General features: G+C 39.1%; 1 protein-coding gene across 1 annotated transcript in view; it reads right to left on the bottom strand.

The window, feature by feature from the left end:
- ELP3 (elongator acetyltransferase complex subunit 3) overlaps nucleotides 1–21722 on the bottom strand; it is a 1566942-nt gene extending 1545220 nt beyond the window's left edge. Inside the window, exon 1 of the mRNA XM_044061854.1 lies at nucleotides 21487–21722. Coding sequence (XP_043917789.1) covers nucleotides 21487–21505 — 19 coding nt within the window. The 5' untranslated portion in view covers nucleotides 21506–21722. The remainder of the gene's footprint in view (nucleotides 1–21486) is intronic.
- Nucleotides 21723–22373: the final 651 nt, after the last annotated feature.

Raw genomic sequence — 22373 nt, 5'->3', positions numbered from 1 at the left:
ACTTTTAGGAAGTCGTTCCTGTTAGGAAATTGTTTCAGTCTCCAACCAGTAGGGAGTTGCAGATAAGAAATCCAGGTGCAGGAATGAGCAGTTCTCCTTGAAGCTCGTACCAGGCACAGAATGTTAGTATTACACACACAGCTGGATGCCAGACCATGCATATTTCCAACTAAGGAAAGTTTAACCCTTTTGTGTATATATGCTAACAAACAAAAATGTACATGCCTTTAAATGTCTATATTTTAGTATTTACATTTTAACAAGCAGAAGTGTACATATGCACTATAAGTGTCTAAATATAAATCTAACAACCATGTGCCAAACAAAACAGAACCCACACCTCCCTTCTCAAAAACACTTGTATTATTCATTGAAAAAGATATAGGGTAACCAAAATCACCCCATTTTAAAATGTTTTAAAACAATAACTTTTTTCATTTATTTGTTTATATGGTGGCCAAGTAAAGCTAAACTAGTCATATGAACTACTTACAAGAACAAATCACTGCAAAGCTGCTGTAGCACTATGGATGTGAACCAAAGACTACAACTTAGCACAATAAATTTCTTAAACTGAACTAAGCACATAACGCTTGCTGACAAGTACCAATCAAAGCCAATCGGGATGACACCAAAGTTAACTCTAGCAGTAATCAATACCTCATAGCAATCGGCAATATGTTGCTCTGCCACAACCACACAACAGCTAAGCAATCCATCATGTTAGAATGTGGTGTAAACGAGCATTAACTCATACCTGAACACAATATAGTCAGAAAATACTGCAATGACTCACAATAGTACTTCATCATAAAAGAAAGGTCTAATCTTTTTTAGGTAATGCTGTTGTATGATAGCACTTTCTGAATGTGTGTCCCTTTGCTGGAATGCCTTTGGTACCTGCTGACTGTACACAGGTGTAGTATCCTCTTCCATACCCAACAGTAGTGAGCTTGTTTTGCATTTAACAGTTAATGCAGACTGAAATATATGCCTTTGGATAAAATGCAGAATTGCATTACTTATAAATAAATCCATATTATTTTAAATAAATTTACGATTCAGCCTCATTAGCTGTCCACATGGCTTGTACAAGACCATTTACATGCCTACATTTGTACAACACACTGATTTAGTGCAATTCCTGCCTTTAACTACTTTTAGGTTTTATCATATATTTTATGTAAAAAAAGAAAAATGCATTCTATTAATTTTTAATGTTCTTTTTTCAACTGATTTTTTTATAGTTAAATGAATCTTCTGATAATTTGATAGAACAGTTTATTTTATATTTCTAAAAATCCAAAGCAGACAAGGAACAAGCAAAAATCCACAGTAGTAAAATATACCATACAGGATAAAAAGGACTGCGTGTTTTATGTATGCCTTCCTATGGGGAGGCGTACCTGAATTGTTGGCCAGATGGCAAGCCCTTAATTTAAATACCAGCTTTAAATATATGCAGTTGTTGCTGGACTTTTTTTCACCTATTGAAAATAAATTGGTTGAAAAAAAAAAATGCAGAGTGAAATAGAAAAGAACTTGAACAAGGATGTGTATTTTTTAAGGCTAGACACGGTTTCATTCCCTCAATACTTACGATGAAAAACTTCAGCGTATTTAAATACAAAGTTACAAAGAGACTATACTGATTTTTCTAAGGGTAATGTCTTTGACCTAGATTTAACCCTGGTACTAAAAACATGAATGAAAATGCAATCGAGTTTGAACATTCAGAGGGAAGGACTCAACCGGAAGTGAAAGGACCTAGCACTTCTGGTTTGGTGGTAACACTCCGAGAAGCACCAGCGTTTTCTAACACAATGGGGAATGAAAATGAATTACAAAATGAAAACGTGAGTAAAAATGGCTGTATACTGCAGTTCCAATGTGATGCAGCCACTAACAATGACAAAAGCTCACACAAAGAACTGGCAGCCAGACTGAAAGGGATGCCTTTGATTGGTTCGGGTTTTCCTACCCTTTCAGTCCCTATGAGGATGAAAAACACACAGCAGAAAGAAAGATCACACAGCAGTGGCAGGAAAAGAAGAAAACTGATGAGATAAAATATACATACTGATGAAAGTATTGCTTACAATCTTTCTAAATATGTTTTATCAGATTCTGAGCTTACCCTGTTGAACAGAGGTATGTATTTTATACCAGCACAATATACCAGAACACATCAAGTTTTTTCTGACTTTAATTTAAGGAGAACTGTTCTCCCAAATAAATGTCCGTTTTGCCAACAGGACAAAAATGGTACTGAGATACCCATGAAGAAACCAAGTACATTTATACCACCTGCACATCCTGTTATGGACACTTTTTTGAATTTATGAACAATGGACATTTCTGATAGGTTAGCTACAAAGAAGAGACATGGTTATTATAATTTAACTGGAGTGTGAACTGAAAGATCTTAATCTGAAAAACAACACTGATGTTACTATCAGACCAGCTGATAACGGGGGTGGAATTGTAAAACTTCATAGAGGAGATTGCTTACAAGATATGTTTAAAATACTTAGAAAAAAATGTTACTTATCAGAATACAACATGTAACCAACTGAGTGAGTTTACTGCACATGTAAAATATACTTTAGATGATTTATTGCAATTTAATGTTACAACTGAAGACATATATACATTTGTGATAGCTGAACAACCTGTTATACCTACATTGAAAGGTTTACTCAAGATTCATAAGAATCTCCTCAAACCCCCCTATAGACGAATAGTATTTGGCAGAGGTTGGGTTACTGAAAAACTTAAAATAATGTTATCTTATGTGCCAGCAGTGATAAATGACACTTCCTGTTTCTTACTATCTCTCAGTGATTCTTCTGAATCTATAACTAGTCATGAAAGTTACACATTTGTGACTTTAGATGTAAATAATTTATTTACTGCGATTCGAAATTCTTATGGAATTACAGCTGTTAAAGGTTTTATTCTAACTCATGCAACATTTGATGAAAATAATGTTACACAGACATGCGCTTTTCCTGAATTGATCTTGGGCAATAATTTATTCATGTTTTGTGATCAGTATTATTGGCAGATAGATGGTGTAGCCATGGGTACCCCCCTGTGCCAACACCTATGCCAACTTGGTGATGGCACAGTGGGAGGTTACTCATCTTTTATCTAGTACTTGTCCATGGAAGGCAAGTTTGATTTTCGTTTTGTGGATGATTTAATTTATTTTATGGAGTGGTATAACTGAAGAACTACTGTTATTGTTAGATACTTGGAAAATACAACAGATTTCTTACGTTTTACTGCTAGCTATTCTGCTGAATCAATAGATTTTTTAGATGTGAAGATTTACAAAGACTTGACTGGCAAACTACAAACCAGAGTGTATAGGAAAGTTGTTGGATAAATAACATGTTAATGTATGACAGTATGCACCCAAGGCACATTTTTGATAATATAATGAGTGGGCAGGGGTTAAGAATCTCTAGACTATGTACTGAAAATAGTATATATAGGAGAGTGAGTTAGATAATATGCAGTATATGTAGTCGTGGCTATCCAACACAAAGAGTCAAGACAACAAAAAACTGGAGAAGGAATAGAGGCAAGCCATGGTTTGAATGCAATATGGGCAGTTCTGACAATGAGACTATTCATAGCTTATAGTTTCATAGTTTAGTACTAGGCTATCTGCCCTGGGGCATTTATAAGCCTAGCCATAGTGATGTGGCTTTTGCCACCCCATGTAATGGTACAAAAGTGTACAGAAATAGATTTAGAATACTGTGCCTCTGTCTAGTATTGACACAGTGAAGACCCCCTTACATAATAGAATTAGTTTACTGTGCCTCCGTCTAGTAGTGACACAGAAATGACCCCCGGGGTAAACCTACGATCTCTCATCCACTCGTCAAGATTTCTCTTGAAGAGAGTCAGTGAGGGGCTCTGCCTAACATGAACTGGGATTCTGTTCCAGAGTATGGGAAGCCTCTGGGTTATGAATCTGTCCCTCCAGCATGTCCTATTCATATTTGTGATGAGGTTTAAATCTTTAGCTCTCGTGGTTGATGGATTTGGATTTTTTGAGGTGGAGCATGTCCATCAATTCCTGATTGGACATGGCCTTGTACATCAGGCACAGATCACCTCTGAGTAGGCGGTATGCTACTGAATAGAGCTGGAGTTTCTTTAGTCTGGCAGCATATGACATATGTTGGAGACCCTTGATCCTCTTGGTGAGGTACTTTTGGGGTCTCTCCAGCTGTTGCAAGTGCCGGGTGAGGTACATACCAAATGGGGCATTGTACTCAATCATGGGCCTAATAAGGGAGGAGTATAGGGGTACAATGACCTCCTTTGATCTGGATGTGAATCCCTTCATGATAAGGTGGGCAAGGTAGAAAGTCTCTCACACCACTTTGGCAACGTGGGTGTCAAATGAGAGGTCACTATCGACTTGGGTCCCCAGGTCTCGGATTACTTTTTCCGTACTCAGTGGGTTACTGTCTATGTGATAATTTGTGGGTACTTTGTTTTTCCCAAAGGGGATGACTATACATTGTTTGGCATTTAGTTTAAGGCCATGACTCCGGCACCAGTTGTCCGTTTCAGTGAGGCCTTTCTGTAGGATGCATGTGTCAGCTGGTGTATCGACTATGGCGCCTAGTTTGCGGTGATCTGCGAACTTTGTCAGCCACAACCCTCCCATGTTTGCTTTCACATCTGAGAAATAAATGCCGAACAAGAGAGGTCCCAGGACAGAGCCCTGTGGGACACCACTTTTGACTGGCTTTGAGTCTGACATGGCTCCAGCGAATTTGACTTTATGGGTTCTATCCTTTAGCCAGTTTGCAACCCATCTTGTGACATATGGATTTACATTTAAGCTGTTGAGCTTGTCTATGATGCCCAAGTGGGGTATTGTGTCGAAAGCTTTAGCCAAGTCCAGGTAGGCTGTATGGACTGCTTTGCCCTCGTCAATGGCTCTAGTGAATGTTTCGAAAAAGTCAACCAGGTTCAAAAGGCAGGATCTGCCCTTTACAAAGCAGAACTGGGTGGGATCAAGTGTCTGTAGGCCCCCAATGTCTCTGTTTATGAGTTCCATAATGATTCTTTCCATAGCTTTGCAGACCAGGCTGGTTAAGCTTATGGGACGGTAGTTACCAGGGTCTGTAGAGGTGCCTCCTTTGTGGAGTGGAACCACTGTTGCTGTACGCCAGTGTTCAGGTACATATCCTGTAGTAAGGCTAAGGTTAAATAGCATTTTTATGTGCGGGTTTAGCTCCTCAGAGTTCACGTAGCACGCAACCCGGGATACCGTCCGGTCCCACTGATGCTGTGTTTTTAGCTTTGCTGAGGACGGTTCTCACCTGGACATCTGAGATGACAGGGAGGTTACATTCAGCTGGGATAGGTATTTCTTCTTTTGGGGGTAAGGGAGGGGAGAAATTTGCGCTGAACCTGTCTGCCAGAATGTTGGCAATATCTGTGGGTTCAGTGCATTTTTTGTCATTGTGAACTAACTCTGAGCATATCTGAGGGTTTCCGCCCAGGTTTCTAACATAGCAGAAGAAGGCCTTGTGGTTATCTTTAGTGTCCATAGCGATTTTTCTCTCAAAGTTGGCCTTGGATGTTTTTATGAGAGAACGTAGCTTTCTACTAGTGCTGATCAGAGATGCCTTCTCTTTATGGGATTTTGCTCTGTCGTGCAGTAGCTTCCTTCTTTTGTTATACAATTTGTTTATGGCTGGGGTCCACCAGATAGGATGCCTGCCCTTGGTGGAGAGGGTTTTATTTGGGATTGCATGATCCATGCATTCTTGGAGATGTCCATAGAAAGCATTTGTGAAGGTTTCAGCATTGTGGGATGTTGTTTCCACTGGCCCAGTGGGCTTAAAGGATACCATCTCAGTCTTAAGAAGTGTAAAGTCGGCTTTTGAGAAGTTTTTCACTGTAGTCTTTTGTGTTGGGGGTGGAGGTGGGATATGCATATCCAGGGTGATTAGTTTGTGGTCAGATCTCACTAGTGAGGGGTATACTTCCGGTGTGGAGCACTTTGTCCCCATGTTTGTGATGATCAGGTCTAGTATATTATCTCCCCTTATGGGAAAGGTGACTAGCTGTTCCACTGCATTTGAATTTATGAATTCCAGGAACCTTTGGGCTAGGGTGTTAGGGCTAGAATAATGCACCCAGTCTATGTTAGGGTAGTTGAAGTCTCCCAATATGATGGTGTTTGGTGAGACATTCATATCCTCCAATGTCTTCAGGAAGGCTGAATGGGGTTCTTGAGATTGGGAGGGTGGTCTGTAACATGCTACCAGTTGTATAGCAGTTTTGCCTATGGTTAGTTGCACCTGGATGGTCTCTGATGCTTCATGTGTTGCCACTAACCTGGAGGTGTGGGTGTCCTTGATGAATATGGACACTCCCCCTCCCTTTTTGGTTTGGCCCGAGTTTTGGGGCCGAAATGCATGATACGAGGTATAGCCTTGGTAGCGCTGGGGTGCTCTCAGGAGCCTTGAACCAGGTTTCAGTTACTGCACAGACATCCATGTTCTCCATACTGAGGAATGCTTCAAGAGCCTGCATCTTGAGATTTAGACTTCTGGAGTTGAGCAGCATTACCCTTAATTTTTTTCCATTTTTGTTTTCTAAGGAGGTGGGTTTGTCTTTTGAGCCTTGCCTAAAAAAGGCACTATGGGGGTGGCAAGAGCCTTAGCCAATATCCGGAAGCCGTCCCTTGCGAAGCAGCGTGGCTTGTCCAGCATGTCATCCCAAGCAGACAGACATTGGACCCCCCTAGAATGACACTAGTAATTGAGCCAATTATTAAAGCTGATCATCTTGTCTTTGTATTGTGGCATCATTCTTGGTGAGGGCAAGATGCTGCTCAGGGTCAGGGTCATAGCAGCCTGGGCTACATAAAGCTCCTCTTATGTCTCTTTTCATGTAGTCCAGGGAGGTACGTCTCAGGTCATTCATGCCGGCATGGACAATGACGGAGACATATTTGTACTTGCTTTGGAGTGACCTGAGTGCGTGTGTTATGTGGCGGATCCTAGCTCCCGATAGGCAGCTCACCGTTACCCTCTCCTTGTTCAGCCTGGTAACCGGAACGTCAGTGTGTCTGACTATAGAGTCACCTATTACTAGTGTATCAGGCATGGTGTTTGGTCTTAAGGGCTGTGATTGTTTGACACACTGATTTATTGAAGTATGTGTTGCATGTGTTATGTTTTGAGGTGGTGGATTTTTGGGTGTCTGCTTTGGGAGCCTTTGTTGTTTTGGTAAGTTTTTTGTTACAGCCTCAGAGTATGTCTGTGTTATTATGTGTTTGGTTTGCAGTTGTGGCAGGTCTATGTGGGACTGGGTTTGCTGTGTGTGTGGTTACCTTCTCCTCCTGTCTGGTCTTGCCAGTCCTGAGTTGAGAGAGTTCAGCCTCCAGTTTGGCTACATAGTTGCATCTCTCACATGTATTTGTGTTTGTTGGGAGGAGGAGAGGGTTTAAAACAAAGGTTGCACACCCTGTACTAGAACCCCAAACCATCTGTACTCCAGCCCTGCACTTACATCTGCTGCCACATGACTAATTACATGTTAATGAACAGAAGCTAAGAAATAACCCATTTGTGAGAATAAATTTACACTATAATAGTGATATTGATGCCATATCCCAGGTGATAAAACTGGAAGATTTTACATAAGGATGACAAGCTGAAAACACTAGTAGGTCCCCACCCCAGATTTGCTTATACTAACAGCCAAAATCTGAAGCAGATTTTATGTAAGAACATACTTCCCAACAAGTCCACAACACACAGGAAGATGTTGGGAACTTTTAAATGTAAAAAATGCAAGTCTTGTCAATATATTAAAGAAAATAACACCCTGTGTCAGGTAGGGAGTATACATCTAGACTACATGCAGACTGCCGAACTAAAAATGTGGTGCATTTAGCTGAGTGCACATCATGCCAAGCATTCTATGTTGGGAAGACTAACAGAATGTTAAAACAACATATATTGCAACATACAAGTGACATCAGATTATGTTTGAGAAGTAATGCTCTATATCAACATACTGAATAAACAGCATAGATTTCAGCAAGTGAGTATGAGAGGGGTGACATTGTACACAGAACTGAATTAGCCGAGTTAAGATGGATAGCTGAATTGCAAGCTAACCATACACCTGGGTTAAATGCTTGTATGCCTTTAAAACCCTTACTGAAGGGGCATAGGTTCTGCTACTGATTCTAACTGGTTGCTATTTAAATATGGTTGATTTTAACTGTTTTTAGATCTGATGAAAAGCTAATGCTCGAAAGCGCTTATCTGTGTGTTAAATAAAGTTTTAACCAGTCGTGGTGGCTCCAGTGGGTTTTCTTTTTAGCCTGTATTTTATATTTCTGAGAGCTTTGCAGTTTGTTGCACTGAGGAAAATTGACAGTTGGCATTCTTTTGTCTTGGTAACTGAACTGTTTGTAGATAACTGCAGTCACAGAACCATCTCTGAGCAATGCTGTATTTATCATGGCAAATCTGACCACAATCTGTAATCAGCCTTTATGTTTTGGAATTTTAATTAGGTATCAGTGCGCTTTACTAAATATGAAACAGCACATGTAACACAACTGTAGCTTAAAGAGCGAGTAATTAACTGCCATTTACTGATGCGACACACGTTACTAAATCACTGTTTTCAAACTTACTTCATATACTTTCTGTACATCTCAGGATTCAGAATACGAATAGGCTTTTTCTTTTCACAAACAGTGGGGCATAAAAAGATCTAGAACTCCCATCACCTACTCCTTTTTGGGAACCTCCAAACGCAAAAGAAAGATGCCAGATTTCAATTTTTACTCCATTCTATATCAGGCAGAAATGGAAATAGCTCCTGAAAAATAACTACTCTATGTGCACACATTTCAAGTGCTAAGTCTTGTCTTTGTATGAATACTTAAGGGTGTGATGTTAAACATGTACTGCATCTTGTACTGTATGTACAAGCAATGGATTTTGTGACCCATGCCTATTCCCTACCCTAATACTAACACAAAATGTTATCCAACACACCATTCCCTGTATATTCTATTTATCCAACTTGCTTTCACTGGGAGTGCTATTATTTGGCAACATAATGTGGTAAAACGAGAAAATGTATGGGCAATTATTTTTCATACCCCTGTTTTTTTTTCCAGAAAGAATATAAAAACATTCAATTTGCAGAAAGTTGCGAAATAAACAATGTTTCTACTCGCTTTACCCTGCTATCACATTTAAACTTACTTGCATTTGTTTAAGAAATGTGCAAAAATTACTTTTTATATCTCATTTTTTAAGGAGGAAAAAGTGAATATTTATAAGGTGGGATCAAAAAAAAAAAAAAAAAAGAAGGATGAGAATATGACTGACCACATAAAATTGTTATAAAAATGCAGGTTGTCTTGATGAAAAGACTGACCATTACTTAAGATTACTGTGGCACATAAGCAGCCACTATACTTTCTTTTCATAATCTGAGAATTACTGTTCCAACTCTTACTGTTACTGGCCCATGTTTCAGCGATACCATGATGTCCAACCCCACCCCCACTCCTGCCTGCAGTTCCCTCATCTTCCTACCTACACTTCTTGCAATGTACGGTAATACTACACAGACATGCTCCAAGCCATTTTGCTTCCTCAGCCAATACATTCTGTATCCATTTGCCCTTACCCCTTCTGCTTACAGGCAATCAATGTAACACCCCTAATCTAGCCAGCTTTAGAAACTACTGCCCCGCTGGGTAACAAAGGATTCAGTACTCGGCAAAGATATGGCCTCCCTGCCATGTTTCTCAATAGCCATATACCAAACACTGTCAGTACAGCCAAATAAATAATAGTATTCATTCTCCAAATACCAACTTAATCAAATTATGGGTCACAGGGAAACAGCAACCACTCCCATCACCTAATGAGCACAAGGTAGAGAAACTAATTCTGAATAAGGTGCCAACCCACTGCAGGGCATACTTACCCATTGCCACAAAATGTACACCTATGGAAAATTTGGAAAAATACCAATTCACCTGTGGAACATCAGACGTGGGAAAAAAACTGAAGCACTTGGCAAAAACCCAAGAAAACACAGAAAGGAATACCAGTAAAGAACCAAACTGAGAACCACAAACACACACATACATTTGGAAATATACACAACTTTATATTACTAATAAATACATACCATGCATATAGATTTGCATATACACAAGCATTTACATGTACATATGCATATTCACTACAGGTAATACAAATAAATATGAACAAATACACGTGGATCATATGGGGTCTGTTGCATGAAACAGCTTGCACTGTTAAGTAATTTTTATGAATACACAATTGGTGAAGCCACAAGCATGCAGTAGGAAATATTTCATACATCACACAAACCAGACCCCACAGATTCAATTTAGCCATTTTTTATGTTAGTATTACCTGCGGATGTTAATGGCCTACATTAAACTGGCCAATTCTACAGAATAAGGTAGCGGGTGATTTGTGCATTTTTTTAATGGATCATTTTCTCATCAGTTGTTGAGATAAATTATGTTTTTTAAGTAACAATTCATTTAACTTAATATATTTTAGTTGTTTGGTATGATTTAAATTAGGATTTCTTAGTGTTACAATTTAGTCATGTTTACTTGGGTAGTAAAAACTTGGCCCATTTTGCTAGTAATACTACTTTCTGACTAGCTGCTTTTTGGTCCTCCATTTTTTTTTTTTTTTACATTATACTGAATGGTAAATGCAGGGTGGGAGTTTGTGAAATTATAGCATCACTAAAAGGGCTTCAATATTGAGGAAGTCTAGTAGTGCTACTGGGATTAAAAGGTATTCAGAAACATGCAAAAAAAGCTTGTTAGCATGTCACTGAACTGAACACAGTATAGTAACCAGATTAGTGTTCCCCATACAGACTATATAATGCTGTTGTTCTGGTGTCTAGAAACACACACACTCTCAATACTTCTCTGACACAGAATTAACAACTCCACTCCTGCCAAAAATATTAATGGGTGTACACCGTCAAAACATGGTGTACATTTTTCTCTCTCAGATCTAACATTTTTTACATTATGAACAGAAATGATCTCCAAGGTTGTTTTACGTTGACTAGGGTGTTTCATGGGGAAGTCAATGTCTCTTTTGCCTAAGCAGTGTGTAAGGAAATGCGGTGTGTGTGTGACTTTTTTTTTTTTTGCAGGGGGGGGGGGGGTTGAGATGGGCTAGAGTGATTTGGTGAAGTGGCAACATTTCTTGTATGCGTGTGTATGTGCATGTGTAATACATAATCATTTACCTTTTTACAAAGTATAAACGTAGAAGGTTTAGGGGAATTTTAATAGCCTTGACCATGCAGTAATGAAGATAAATTGCTAGTAATACATCATGAGTGTTGACAAATATTGATGATGTAGAGTGCAAATAAAAATGCCATTTGCAGTGCATGAGATACTGAATTTTATCACCCCTTTTGCCTCAAACAACTGTAAAATTAGTTAACTTGCCTTAAATAATTTTATGATTACACTTTCCAATGAAAAATGGATATAAACACAAAATGAAGTGACACAAACACTAAAGGGAATACAAAACAGTTATTAAATGCCATGTCATATCAAGAAAAACAGAGTATTACTAGTCCAACAAAATTAGTTTATTTTCCATTGAGCAGAATTTTAATTATCACGGCAATAACATGGTATTTTGTAAATTTTCATCTTGTTACTAACATTTTCAAGCAGTTCAGTATATTTAACTTTATTTTCCTTTGTCTGGAAAACTATATTTCACAAAAAATAAAATTTATTTATATATATATATATATATATATATATATATATATATATATATATATATATATACACACACACACACACACACACACACACACACACACACACACACACACACACACACACACACACACACACACACACACACACACACATACATATATACACACACATACATATATACACACACACACACACACACACACACACATACATACATACATACCTAACACACACACGGAATTGGATAATAAATACAGGACTTATAAGGTAGTGGTATGAGCATGTAAGTTCTTGAAACAATCATTCAGTTCAAGTTCACTACACCAACCGAGGCAAAGCCTGTAATGCCAACCTAGTCATGCAACAATATGATCACGTATTTACAATGAAACATCATAGGACACTGACATAAATGTTTGCAGTTTAGGTCAGATCAATGAAAACCTGTTCCACTGAAACGAAGACGACCAAACACAACCTTCAAATTGAAAAGTGATTTAAAATAGCTAAACAAGTATTTTGCTAGACAGTAAGCCCCCTTGAACCTCATGTACCCGAACAGCTGACAAACTTCCTTAACCTAAGTGTCCCAAATCTTGCAAGCATGTGAGTGTGCGCACACACCACACAGATGTCGATTTCTCACACAAACATCTGCACTTCACTGACCTAATAATCATACACTCATGCTACAGACAATACACAACCCTCTCAAACACACATCATACACACACTTGCACAACAACTCTACTATAGAGGTTGTTCCCTTCGCCAAACTACTTGGAGTTACTACTGATGAACACCTAAAATTGGATACTCACATCCAGCAAAACATTAAGAATACCCATATAAAACTTTGCTATACAAAAACACCCACTTCCTCTCTCCTTCCACCAGACAAACTCTTGCCACTACCTATCTACTCCCCTCACTAATGTATGGCACTCCTCTACTAAACTTATTTGCCTCTCTCTTCTCCAAATTGGAAGTCTGTTATAATAAGATTTCCAAATTTGCAACCAAAGCCAACTTCTCCTCCCATCATTGTACTTCCTTCATTTGTTAAATTGGCTTGAACTCTCCAACCATCTGGATTATCTCCAAATCACCACAGACTAAATTTTTTAACCTAAGTGCCCTGCACTAACCAACATCCTTCAACCTTACACCCCTCACAGAACTCTTAGATCTACTCACCAAAACCTAATCACTGTCCACAAACTCAATCGTCCTGCTGGTCAGCTTCTGCTAACCTTTTCCTTAGCTAAAAAAATGGAATTCTTTTCCTTCTTCTCCAAGGACTTGTGAAAACTTTAAAAAACTCAGCTACATTCCTAGCTTCCCTCTAACAGAAAATGCAACTGCACTCTCCTCCTATTGCCTAATAATCATTCCACCCCTTAAACTCCTGACTAACTGACTTCAAGCTAACCTAACATAAATGTACATATTGTAAATAACATAAGTGTACCATGTAACCAAAGAATTTATGCCGGTTTCTCTTGTATGAAATGAAAGTGTAATTGCGCCTTCTTTTCTTTACTATAATTGTATCGATAACTACAATATTTAATGCAGAGCTTTTTTGTAACTAAACTATGTAATGCGGAGCTTTTCTCCCTGGGCCTCCAATGAAAACAGGCTCCCTGAGCCCAGTGGACCTCCACGGTCAAACTGGAAACAAATAAAATAAAATAACTGCGTTTACATTTTCCATCATTTTTGTCATCAGAAGCAAATGTATTTACATTTTTCCATCATTTTTGTCACTGTTTTTCAAACGTGTTTGAGTAGTTTCCCACATTCCTGTGGGAAGAGTTATGGATATTTGGTATTCAAATGTTATTCTAGTTAGATGTCCAGATTTGCTTTATGTACCTACTTTCAATGTCTGCAGGTTCAGGAGTGGTCAAAATGCCAGATAATGCCCGGACTATGACCCAGATGAACTGCAGGGTTCCATTAGCAGTCAAAGAACACATTAAAGCCATCAGGATTAATGAGGCTTTACCTGCTGGCCTCTCTTCACAGAGGGGTGGGGGTGGGGGCAATTGTGATATGCTGGTAAGCAGTAGACCATTCTTGCAGCCCTGGTTGTTCTCGGGGGTGGGGGCAACCAACAAAGGGGGCAGGACCACATCTAATTCTTCACAGTGGCCTTCTGTGATGCCAGCATGCAGGGAATAAGAACTCCCGGTAATTGTGTAAAGCCATTCGTTGACAGCAACAAAGGCAGCTCTCAAACTAACTTTCCTGCTGTACCCTATTGTTATTAGCCTGGCCCAACTGCAACTTTGGCCCGCAAGGATTAAACAGCAGGTGCCACTGCATAAACTATAGTATTGGAGAGAAGATAGTTTAAGCCAGCCACACTGATACAAAAGTCTGTCTAACTCACAAAACTGCAAAAAATGCAATTTTTCCAATATCAAAAGGTATTTTGTTACTGCAAACAGCACTGCTTCGGTTATGCACAGGTTCTATGAAATAGCTACAGTATGCAAAACAGTTAATGATATTTGCAGTGTCTTCTTTTTGTCCCCTACACGTGTACTTTATGGTAGCATCACCATCACATGATCTCTTACCATCATTTTGCTTGACCCAATGACCTGACAATGTATATTCCTGACAAAAGCATTTTGGATTTTTTGCTGGTCTTGTACTCATCACCTGACTTGCAAGAGAGTTACTGTTATCAACTCCTAATTATGTGGCACATGATCTGTTTCACGTCTCTTGTCCCCATGTTAAAACTGCTTTCCCCTGCTCCTTTTCTACTATCTGTTAGCAGGTACCTCACTACACTGGTATTAGTGCCACCCTTTTGAATACAGCAGCAGACTAAACCCTACAGTCTCCGAAATTCACAGTATGGGTTCCATTCCCACTTCTGATTGGACAGACAGAAACCCAATGACTCATCTTATTATGATATCATGTCACAAGGATAGAGAGAAACCTGCCATTTCAACACTCACCACAAACCTATTGTTACAAATATGTTACAGTTAGCCTAAAAATGAACTAAAAGCACTGTTCTAATTCTGCAAAGGCCTGCTTTGCCTTTTGACCATTTACAAAAGGGACCATATGTCTGTTCAACTTGGTAAGATAAAACGTCCAAAAATATTTCTCTAACACCATGTTTTTTTTCTTTTCTTGATGTACTTAGATAAGCATTCCAATCACACATGTTGGAAAGTATGTGAAACCAATTAACATGCACTACCTCTATGCATCAATGATACTAAACAGCTCCCTAATGAAATCTTGAGGCTCGCTTTGCAGAGTCTTGAGATACTGAAAAGAAGAAGAAAGAATGAACATCGCTCTTGTCCTTTAAGCTTTTTTTTTTTTTATTTTGCAGGGGAGCAGCTTCAATGTGAGGGGGAAGAAGCATCCTGCAACACCCAAACATATACCAACTTCAAGATCACCATACAATGAAAAGAGAATAGCTCAAGAAATGTCAGTCTCAGACAGAGTATATGCAAGTCTGAATGTTTGTTCATTCGATCTCCACATCTCCAGATTCCGTAAAGTGGATCCTGAGTTTTCAAATTGTTTCCTACTGAACAGGGGAAAGAAATCTTCCAGTCCACCCTCCTGCCCATTTTCACAAGAATGCAATGTCTACTACTTTAGGTTGCCAAGCATACTTCTCAACCTCTTGTCACAAGACATCTGGACAAAGCCTAAAATTACTGGGGGGGGGGGGGGGGGGGACAATGGCCAAAAAATAGGGGCATAATTTAAATATTGCTCTGATAAACTTAGAATATTGCTAGAATAACAGGTTTTGTGTTACCATACATTTTCTGAAATATGTGAAACCTCAACATCAAATGCGAGTTATTATTTAGTGACTTCAATCCTCACCAATTTGTCAGAAAGCCACAAATGTTATGAAGAACATACCAAAAAGATTTGTCAGAAAGCCACAAATTTTATGAAGAACATACCAAAACTATGACACAAAAATCTGGACAGCTGAGAAGTATGTTGTCAAAATAAGCACTCAAAAAATTTCTCTCACTCAGCCCCTAAAACGTTACACACTGAAACAGATAAGATGTTGCCTGTGGTACATAACCACATGACATAACTGGTACTGCACTAAAAGGGTAATCCTTGCCTTCTTTCCTTAAAGACTTTATATGTTTAATTATGAGAGAGATCTCTCAAATTATTTTACCACCCACACAGACTTTTTTCCGCTTCATTATGCAGTTTCTGAAGGCACGCTCAAGTTATATTATCTTATTAACTTTATTTTTACACTCTAGCAAGCACTTGCTTTTACATCATGAGGTCAGTGGATTTTCCATCTAGTGCACTGGGAGATAGCCTGGTCTGTTTAGGCTGGGGAAACACTTGAGATTTCTGCATATAGTTTTATTGGCAGTCTGCATATAGTTTTATTGGCAGTAGGGCTTATTAATAAACTTATCTAGTCTTTAGTACATTTATAAATTCTGTACAATTGAGTGGTTCTTTGCTCATTTATACAAAGTGAAATACTTGTATTGAATAATCACACTTTTGTAAGCTGTTTAAAGTACATTGATATATCTGTAGCTTTTAAGTTGGTTTGTGGTAGCACTCCTATACTGTGCTTTTACATTAGGAGGACTGGGATTATTCATCAAGAGGCAGTAGGTTTTTATCTCGACTGTCTGAGCCGAAAGGCACTCAAAAGGCAAAATGGCTCTACGTATGTATGTATGCATGCATGTGTATATATTTATTTATTTTTTGCATTTCTCTTATACACTGTGACTGTACTTTAACAGTTTCAAAAATCTGCACTGTCTGCTGCTGCTTTAAGTAGTTAATTTCACTGTATTACATTGCATCTGTTAGTTGTGGGGTACTGACTTAACCTGTCTGAGTTAGGGATAGCTGGTGGAAGGATTATTGTGTGCTTTCATGATTTGTAGTTAAGCTCTAAACTTTTTTCTCTTTGCTCGTATTTAAGCCTTGCTTTTGCCTGGTGATGCTCTTTGTGCAGAGGCGGTTAGCAGTGCCCTGTATAGATGCAAAAGCCTATAAGCTCAAGTTTTTTTCCTGAAGAGCTGTCGATGAAACCTTTCCAAGCTTTTCTGCTGCTCTAGGAGCAACTCAGTTGTGCACTGAGCAGTGTTGCCTTATTGATAAACGTTAATCTACAAAAGTATAGTTCCCTCGTCTTGGTGCTAAGAGCACAGTCCTTTCAAATTAACCCATTCCCTTCCCTAATAAAACATATAAGAGCCTGCTATGATGAATGGGCAGTTTCCCCATCATCTCTCTGGCAAGCCTGACAGACACGGGCATCCTGCAGCAATTGTCTTGTGTATGGACAACCACTTACGTCTGAAACAAAGAAATACTTTAAGCGAGAAATGTAGTTACACCATGAAACTGAAGGCCAGACTCTCACATAATGAAAACTCAAATGCCAAACAGGTTGCCAGTGCACACACGCTTCCCACACTACATAAGGACATGACACATGAACCTACATATGTGGAGGTACTCACTACTAACTTACCAAAAGATCAGAGGCCTCCTAAACAGAAACCACTTACACACATAATGCAGAAAACAACAACAACACACACACACACACACACACACACACACACACACACACACACACACACACACACACACACCAGTGTCTCAACAAATAAGCACATAAGGTGTAACACCACAATACCTAATGTACTGGTCATAGGCGACTCCACTAAGACACACGGGCTGGATAAGCAGTGCGTTACAGTTAACTGCCTGTCAGGTGCCAGGATCCATTAAGTCACTCAACCACAAGTACCAGTATGATTCCATCATAGCCCATGTGGGGGTGAATGACTTGAGATGTACATCACTAGACTATATGAAGAGAGTCATGACTAAGCCCTCAGGATTGCGTGTCACAGGTAGGTAAAAGCCTTGCCTTAAGCAGCATTCTACCTTCTCCAAGGATGATGCTAAAATACAAACAAAAAATGACTAACAATTGGCTTATCTTCTGATGTCAGCCCAAGTGGATCCAGTATCTGTCAGCCTGGGAAGACAAGGTCAACAGGCTCTGCTGCTTTGCCAGAGATGGCCTGCACCTGTCTCCTCTAGGCTTTCAGATACTGGCAAAGGCATTAGCCAACCCTATTTTGCCTTTTTTAGGCAGTGTCAAAATAACCAAACTCCCAACATAAAATCCTCTCTAGATAAACTCAAGGTATTGCTGTTTAAGCTAGGAATCTAAACAACAAACTGCACTCCCTGGAAACACTCCTCACTTTGGAAGCTGCTGACATCTGTGCAGTCACCAACACATGGTTCAAAGGTAAAGAAAGTACCCTGGCCATGCCTTCGAGACCACAAACTGGCATAAAAGACCAAAGCAGGAGGTGTATCCATCTTCATTAAGGATAAATACACATCGAGACAGGTCAGACAGTATGACTCTCGAGCTATTCCATATCCAAATAACTATAGGCAAAGTCCCCTACCACATCATAGCTAGCTATAAGTCCCTTACCATGAAAAAGGAAAAGCATACATCATACATCATACATGGACTTACTGGAGTCACTTGCCAACACATTACTCCTGGCCAGTTTTAATTATCCTACCATTGACTGGGAAACACACACAACCACAAGCATTCTGGCTCAGAGCTTCTTGGACTTTGTCAACAGAAATGCTCTGGAACTGCTAATCAGTACAGCCACAAGAGGCTCAAATGTCCGGTACACAGTACTCACTAATGCTGCACCCCCCCCCCCCCATGTGATGTCCTTCCCTGGTAAGATTGGACCATAAATCAGTCTCGTTCAATGTAATTATAAGACCAGATACCCCATCAAGCTAAAAAAATGCTTAAAAAATTTTCAAAGTCAAATTACCTCCTACTAAGTGATAGTATAAGAAGTTTCAAAGCCCATTGTAAAGCAGAAACACAGACTCCTATGCAGAGGTGCAGACCAATCCCTGTATAACCACTTAAGCAGTTGTAAAGAATTGGCTGTACCTGACTGGATTAAAACCAGGTCTTGCTAAAAAAACAAGCCACTTTGATGGACCAGTGGACCCGTAGTATAAACAGGCTATACATCAAGAGAAAGAAACTAATATCCAGGAACAACAAGGAACTTGCTCAGCAGAGGAAAAATCTCTCTCTAGCTTAAACAAACAAATTACAGATCTTGTCGAGTCCTCCAAAGCTAATTATGAAGCAAAAACAGCCCCCCTAGTTACGGATAATCAGAAGACATTCTTTAACTACAACCAAAATCTAAAACGGAACACCCTGCTATGTACTGAAATGGTTGTGGATGGCACAACCCATACTCAAGTGGATGTAAAAGCCAACCTGCTAGCTGACATTTGGAGCAAACTTCACCCCCTGTACCCTCCACTCAACCACCAAAGTATACCTGCCACCATTCCTCAGCCTATTATTTCAAGAGAGAAGGTCATTTTGGCATTCCCTAAGGTCAAAAACATGGCATCAATGGGACCAGAACAACATCCCAGCTTGCCTTTTAAACAACTTAAAAACATGACCTAGCAAACCCACTTGAATCCCTGTTTAACCACAACTTGTGAACTGGCTATGTTCCAGCAGAATTGAGGACAGCAACAGTTATCCCTCTGCACAAGGGAGGACCATCAACCGACCCTGGGAATTAAAAGCTCATAAGCTTAACTAATCTTATCTGCAAGGACATGGAAAGAATCATTATGGACCTTATTAACAAGAATATAGGTAATTTCCACACTCTGGACCCCACCCAGTCCAGATTTGTTAAATGTAGATCATGCCTGTTAAACATGGTCGACTTCCGCCAGAGAGTCACAAAGGCCCTGGATGAGAGAAAGACGGTACATACTGCCTGCCTTGACCTAGCCACGGCATTTGACACAATTCCCCACTCAGATAATATACAGAAACACTCCCAATTCAGATGGGTAGCCAGCTGGCTCACCGACAGGACACATACTGTTAAAGTGGGGGACTTCACCTCTAGCAAAATACCAGTCACCAGTGGCGTAACACACAGCTCTGTGCTGGGTTCCTTACTGTTAAGAACTTATTTCTCAGAAGTCAAGGCAAACTTGGATGGCCTGTGACTGACCAAGTTCGCTGATGACTGCAAATTGAGAGCAATCATTGAGTCCCCCAATGAAGTTAATATACTGCAGAAAGGGTTAACACAGAAATGATTGGTGCCAAACCCACGGATTAAAGCTAAATACAAAATAAAAATGCTTTATTATTCCCTTCGAGAAAGCTGACATCCCTGCTAATTACATTACAGACAGCACCCCCCCCCCCCAAGTGTATACCCAGTGGTAGTGATCTGGGTACTCAGGTTGACAGCAATCTGAACTTTGACCACCACATATCCACAGCAGTAAGGAAATACTTCTATACGGCACATCTTATAAGTAAGGGTATCACATCTAGATCTAAGGATGTTACATTTCCATCATACTTGGTCCTCATCATATCAATAACTGAATAAGTACAATGCTCTCCGTTGCATGTACCTCAATAGGCACCTGGAACAACTGGAGAGACCACAGAGGTTTCTCACCAAGAAATTACAGGAGTACACAAAACAAGTGTTATGCAGAAAGACTGAAAGCCGTGTCACTGTACAGAGGAAGTCAGTATTAACTATCATAAACCCTTCCTTCTGCGAACTTCACTCACCTAACCTCCAACAATTGGGGCAACTCTGGATAAATACGGCTAGGCTTGCAAGGGCTCTAGGGCTATTAGCCTGGCAACAGTCCATAGACCTATATTCTTGCTACTAATGCAAACTACAGTTTCCATTCTAAACAGCAGTCTCAATCCAAATATTTAAGTAATGGATGTAAACAAATGCAGAAAGATGCATGTATGTAGGGGTGGGCTTTCATTTGGAATGCCTGTACATTTCGAGTTTCCGAAACTGAATAAATCTTCACTTTTAACGCTTACAATGGTTTCCAAATTTAGTTTCCTTGGTGTCCTGTATGTTTTTTTAACGCTTTAAAAAATAATGTTTTCTGTATTTAAACCGTGCAAACCTAACCTGTTCATAATGACAATTTGGCTTACCCAAATTATTCTATGTCCTGTCATAACTACTGTCTCTACCTGAACTCTTTTCTTTTATTCGTTTTCACACAATTCACTAAAGTTAAACTGCAGATTCGATCAATGCGCACATTCATCTTATTCCTCGTACCAATTTCTGTACTCATGGACAACATTGCCTTAACAGTATGATTTGTATTAAAATATATATATATATATATATATATATATATATATATATATATATATATATATATATATATATAAGAAAACAATAAATATGGGGCGTATCGTATGACATTATTAAGCAACTTCAGCACACATTTGTCTATTTTACATTTGTTAACCGGCTGGACACATTACGAAGAACACAGCAAAAGTTTAAGGCAAAAAAAACAAACAAAAAAAAAAAAAACACGACATTTGAAAGCAGGCTTACAGTCATACAGCGAACATGAGAGCTGAGTCACAAACTTAAAACTTATTTCGGATAAGGTTGCATTCAGTATGAACGCAGACTGTTCTGCGTTCAAGAAACAAAACAAATAAAATATAACAACGTAATTTGTACCTTTCTTTTTCTGTTTCATTTTTGAAAATGATTACTCACTCCTTCCTCTCTGGTGAGAAATAACTTTTCTTCTAACAACAGCGCACCCAAAATTATAACATTTAGTTAAACGCCTCTAACTCCACTGCATTACTGTATGTCAAATTCTCTTCCAGCCATGTGTGCACCAGGAAAAAGAGATTGTAAACAGCGGGTGCTACCACTAAAGAAACCCTACGCTCAAGACAACAAAAAGAAGTGGTTCCTTTTTTTTAAACTCGTGTTTGTTTTAAGTCGGTACGTAAAGAAAACTTTGTAGTGATTGTATGTCGCACGCGCATCAAATTGCAAATAAGTTCTGGGTAGTTTTCAGTTAGTCGGCAATTCAGACAATAGCTGGTACTTGATTAGAAGTAGAGTTACCACCTGTCCCACTTTGCGAGGGACAGTCCCTCTTTCGGCAGTTGTGTCCTGACAAAAATTTTAAAAAATGGCAAATGTCCTGAGATTTTAGGACAAAATTATTTCCTATATTTTATGTAATAGTTGCATAAAACAGTTATTCTGTATCTAAAATACCTAAATGTTATAAGAAACAGAATAAGCAACTAAAATGCTACAACAATAAGCTTTTATTTAGGCAAAAAAGTTAAGTTCTATCTTTTGTACTGACCGTGGGTATTTGACGGCCTGTAAAATCTGATGTTTGTACCGAAAATGTCCCACTTTGGCCATTTGAAAAGGTGGCAACCCTAATTAGAAGATGTTTGAAATAATTAAGGTGGTTAGAACCATTGCTGTAGTAACATAGTATGACGAACGCGTTTAAATTAACTAAAGGTTGTAATTATGTGAGCAATGGGGTATTTGCAATTGTACACCGGCTTATACTCCAATATTCTGTTATG

Source organism: Protopterus annectens, chromosome 2.part0, assembly GCF_019279795.1.
Source record: "Protopterus annectens isolate FY-2018-M chromosome 2.part0, PAN1.0, whole genome shotgun sequence".
Taxonomy (NCBI): domain Eukaryota; kingdom Metazoa; phylum Chordata; order Ceratodontiformes; family Protopteridae; genus Protopterus; species Protopterus annectens.
Note: the sequence above shows the minus strand (reverse complement) of the source record. Positions and strands in the feature narration are given on the sequence as shown.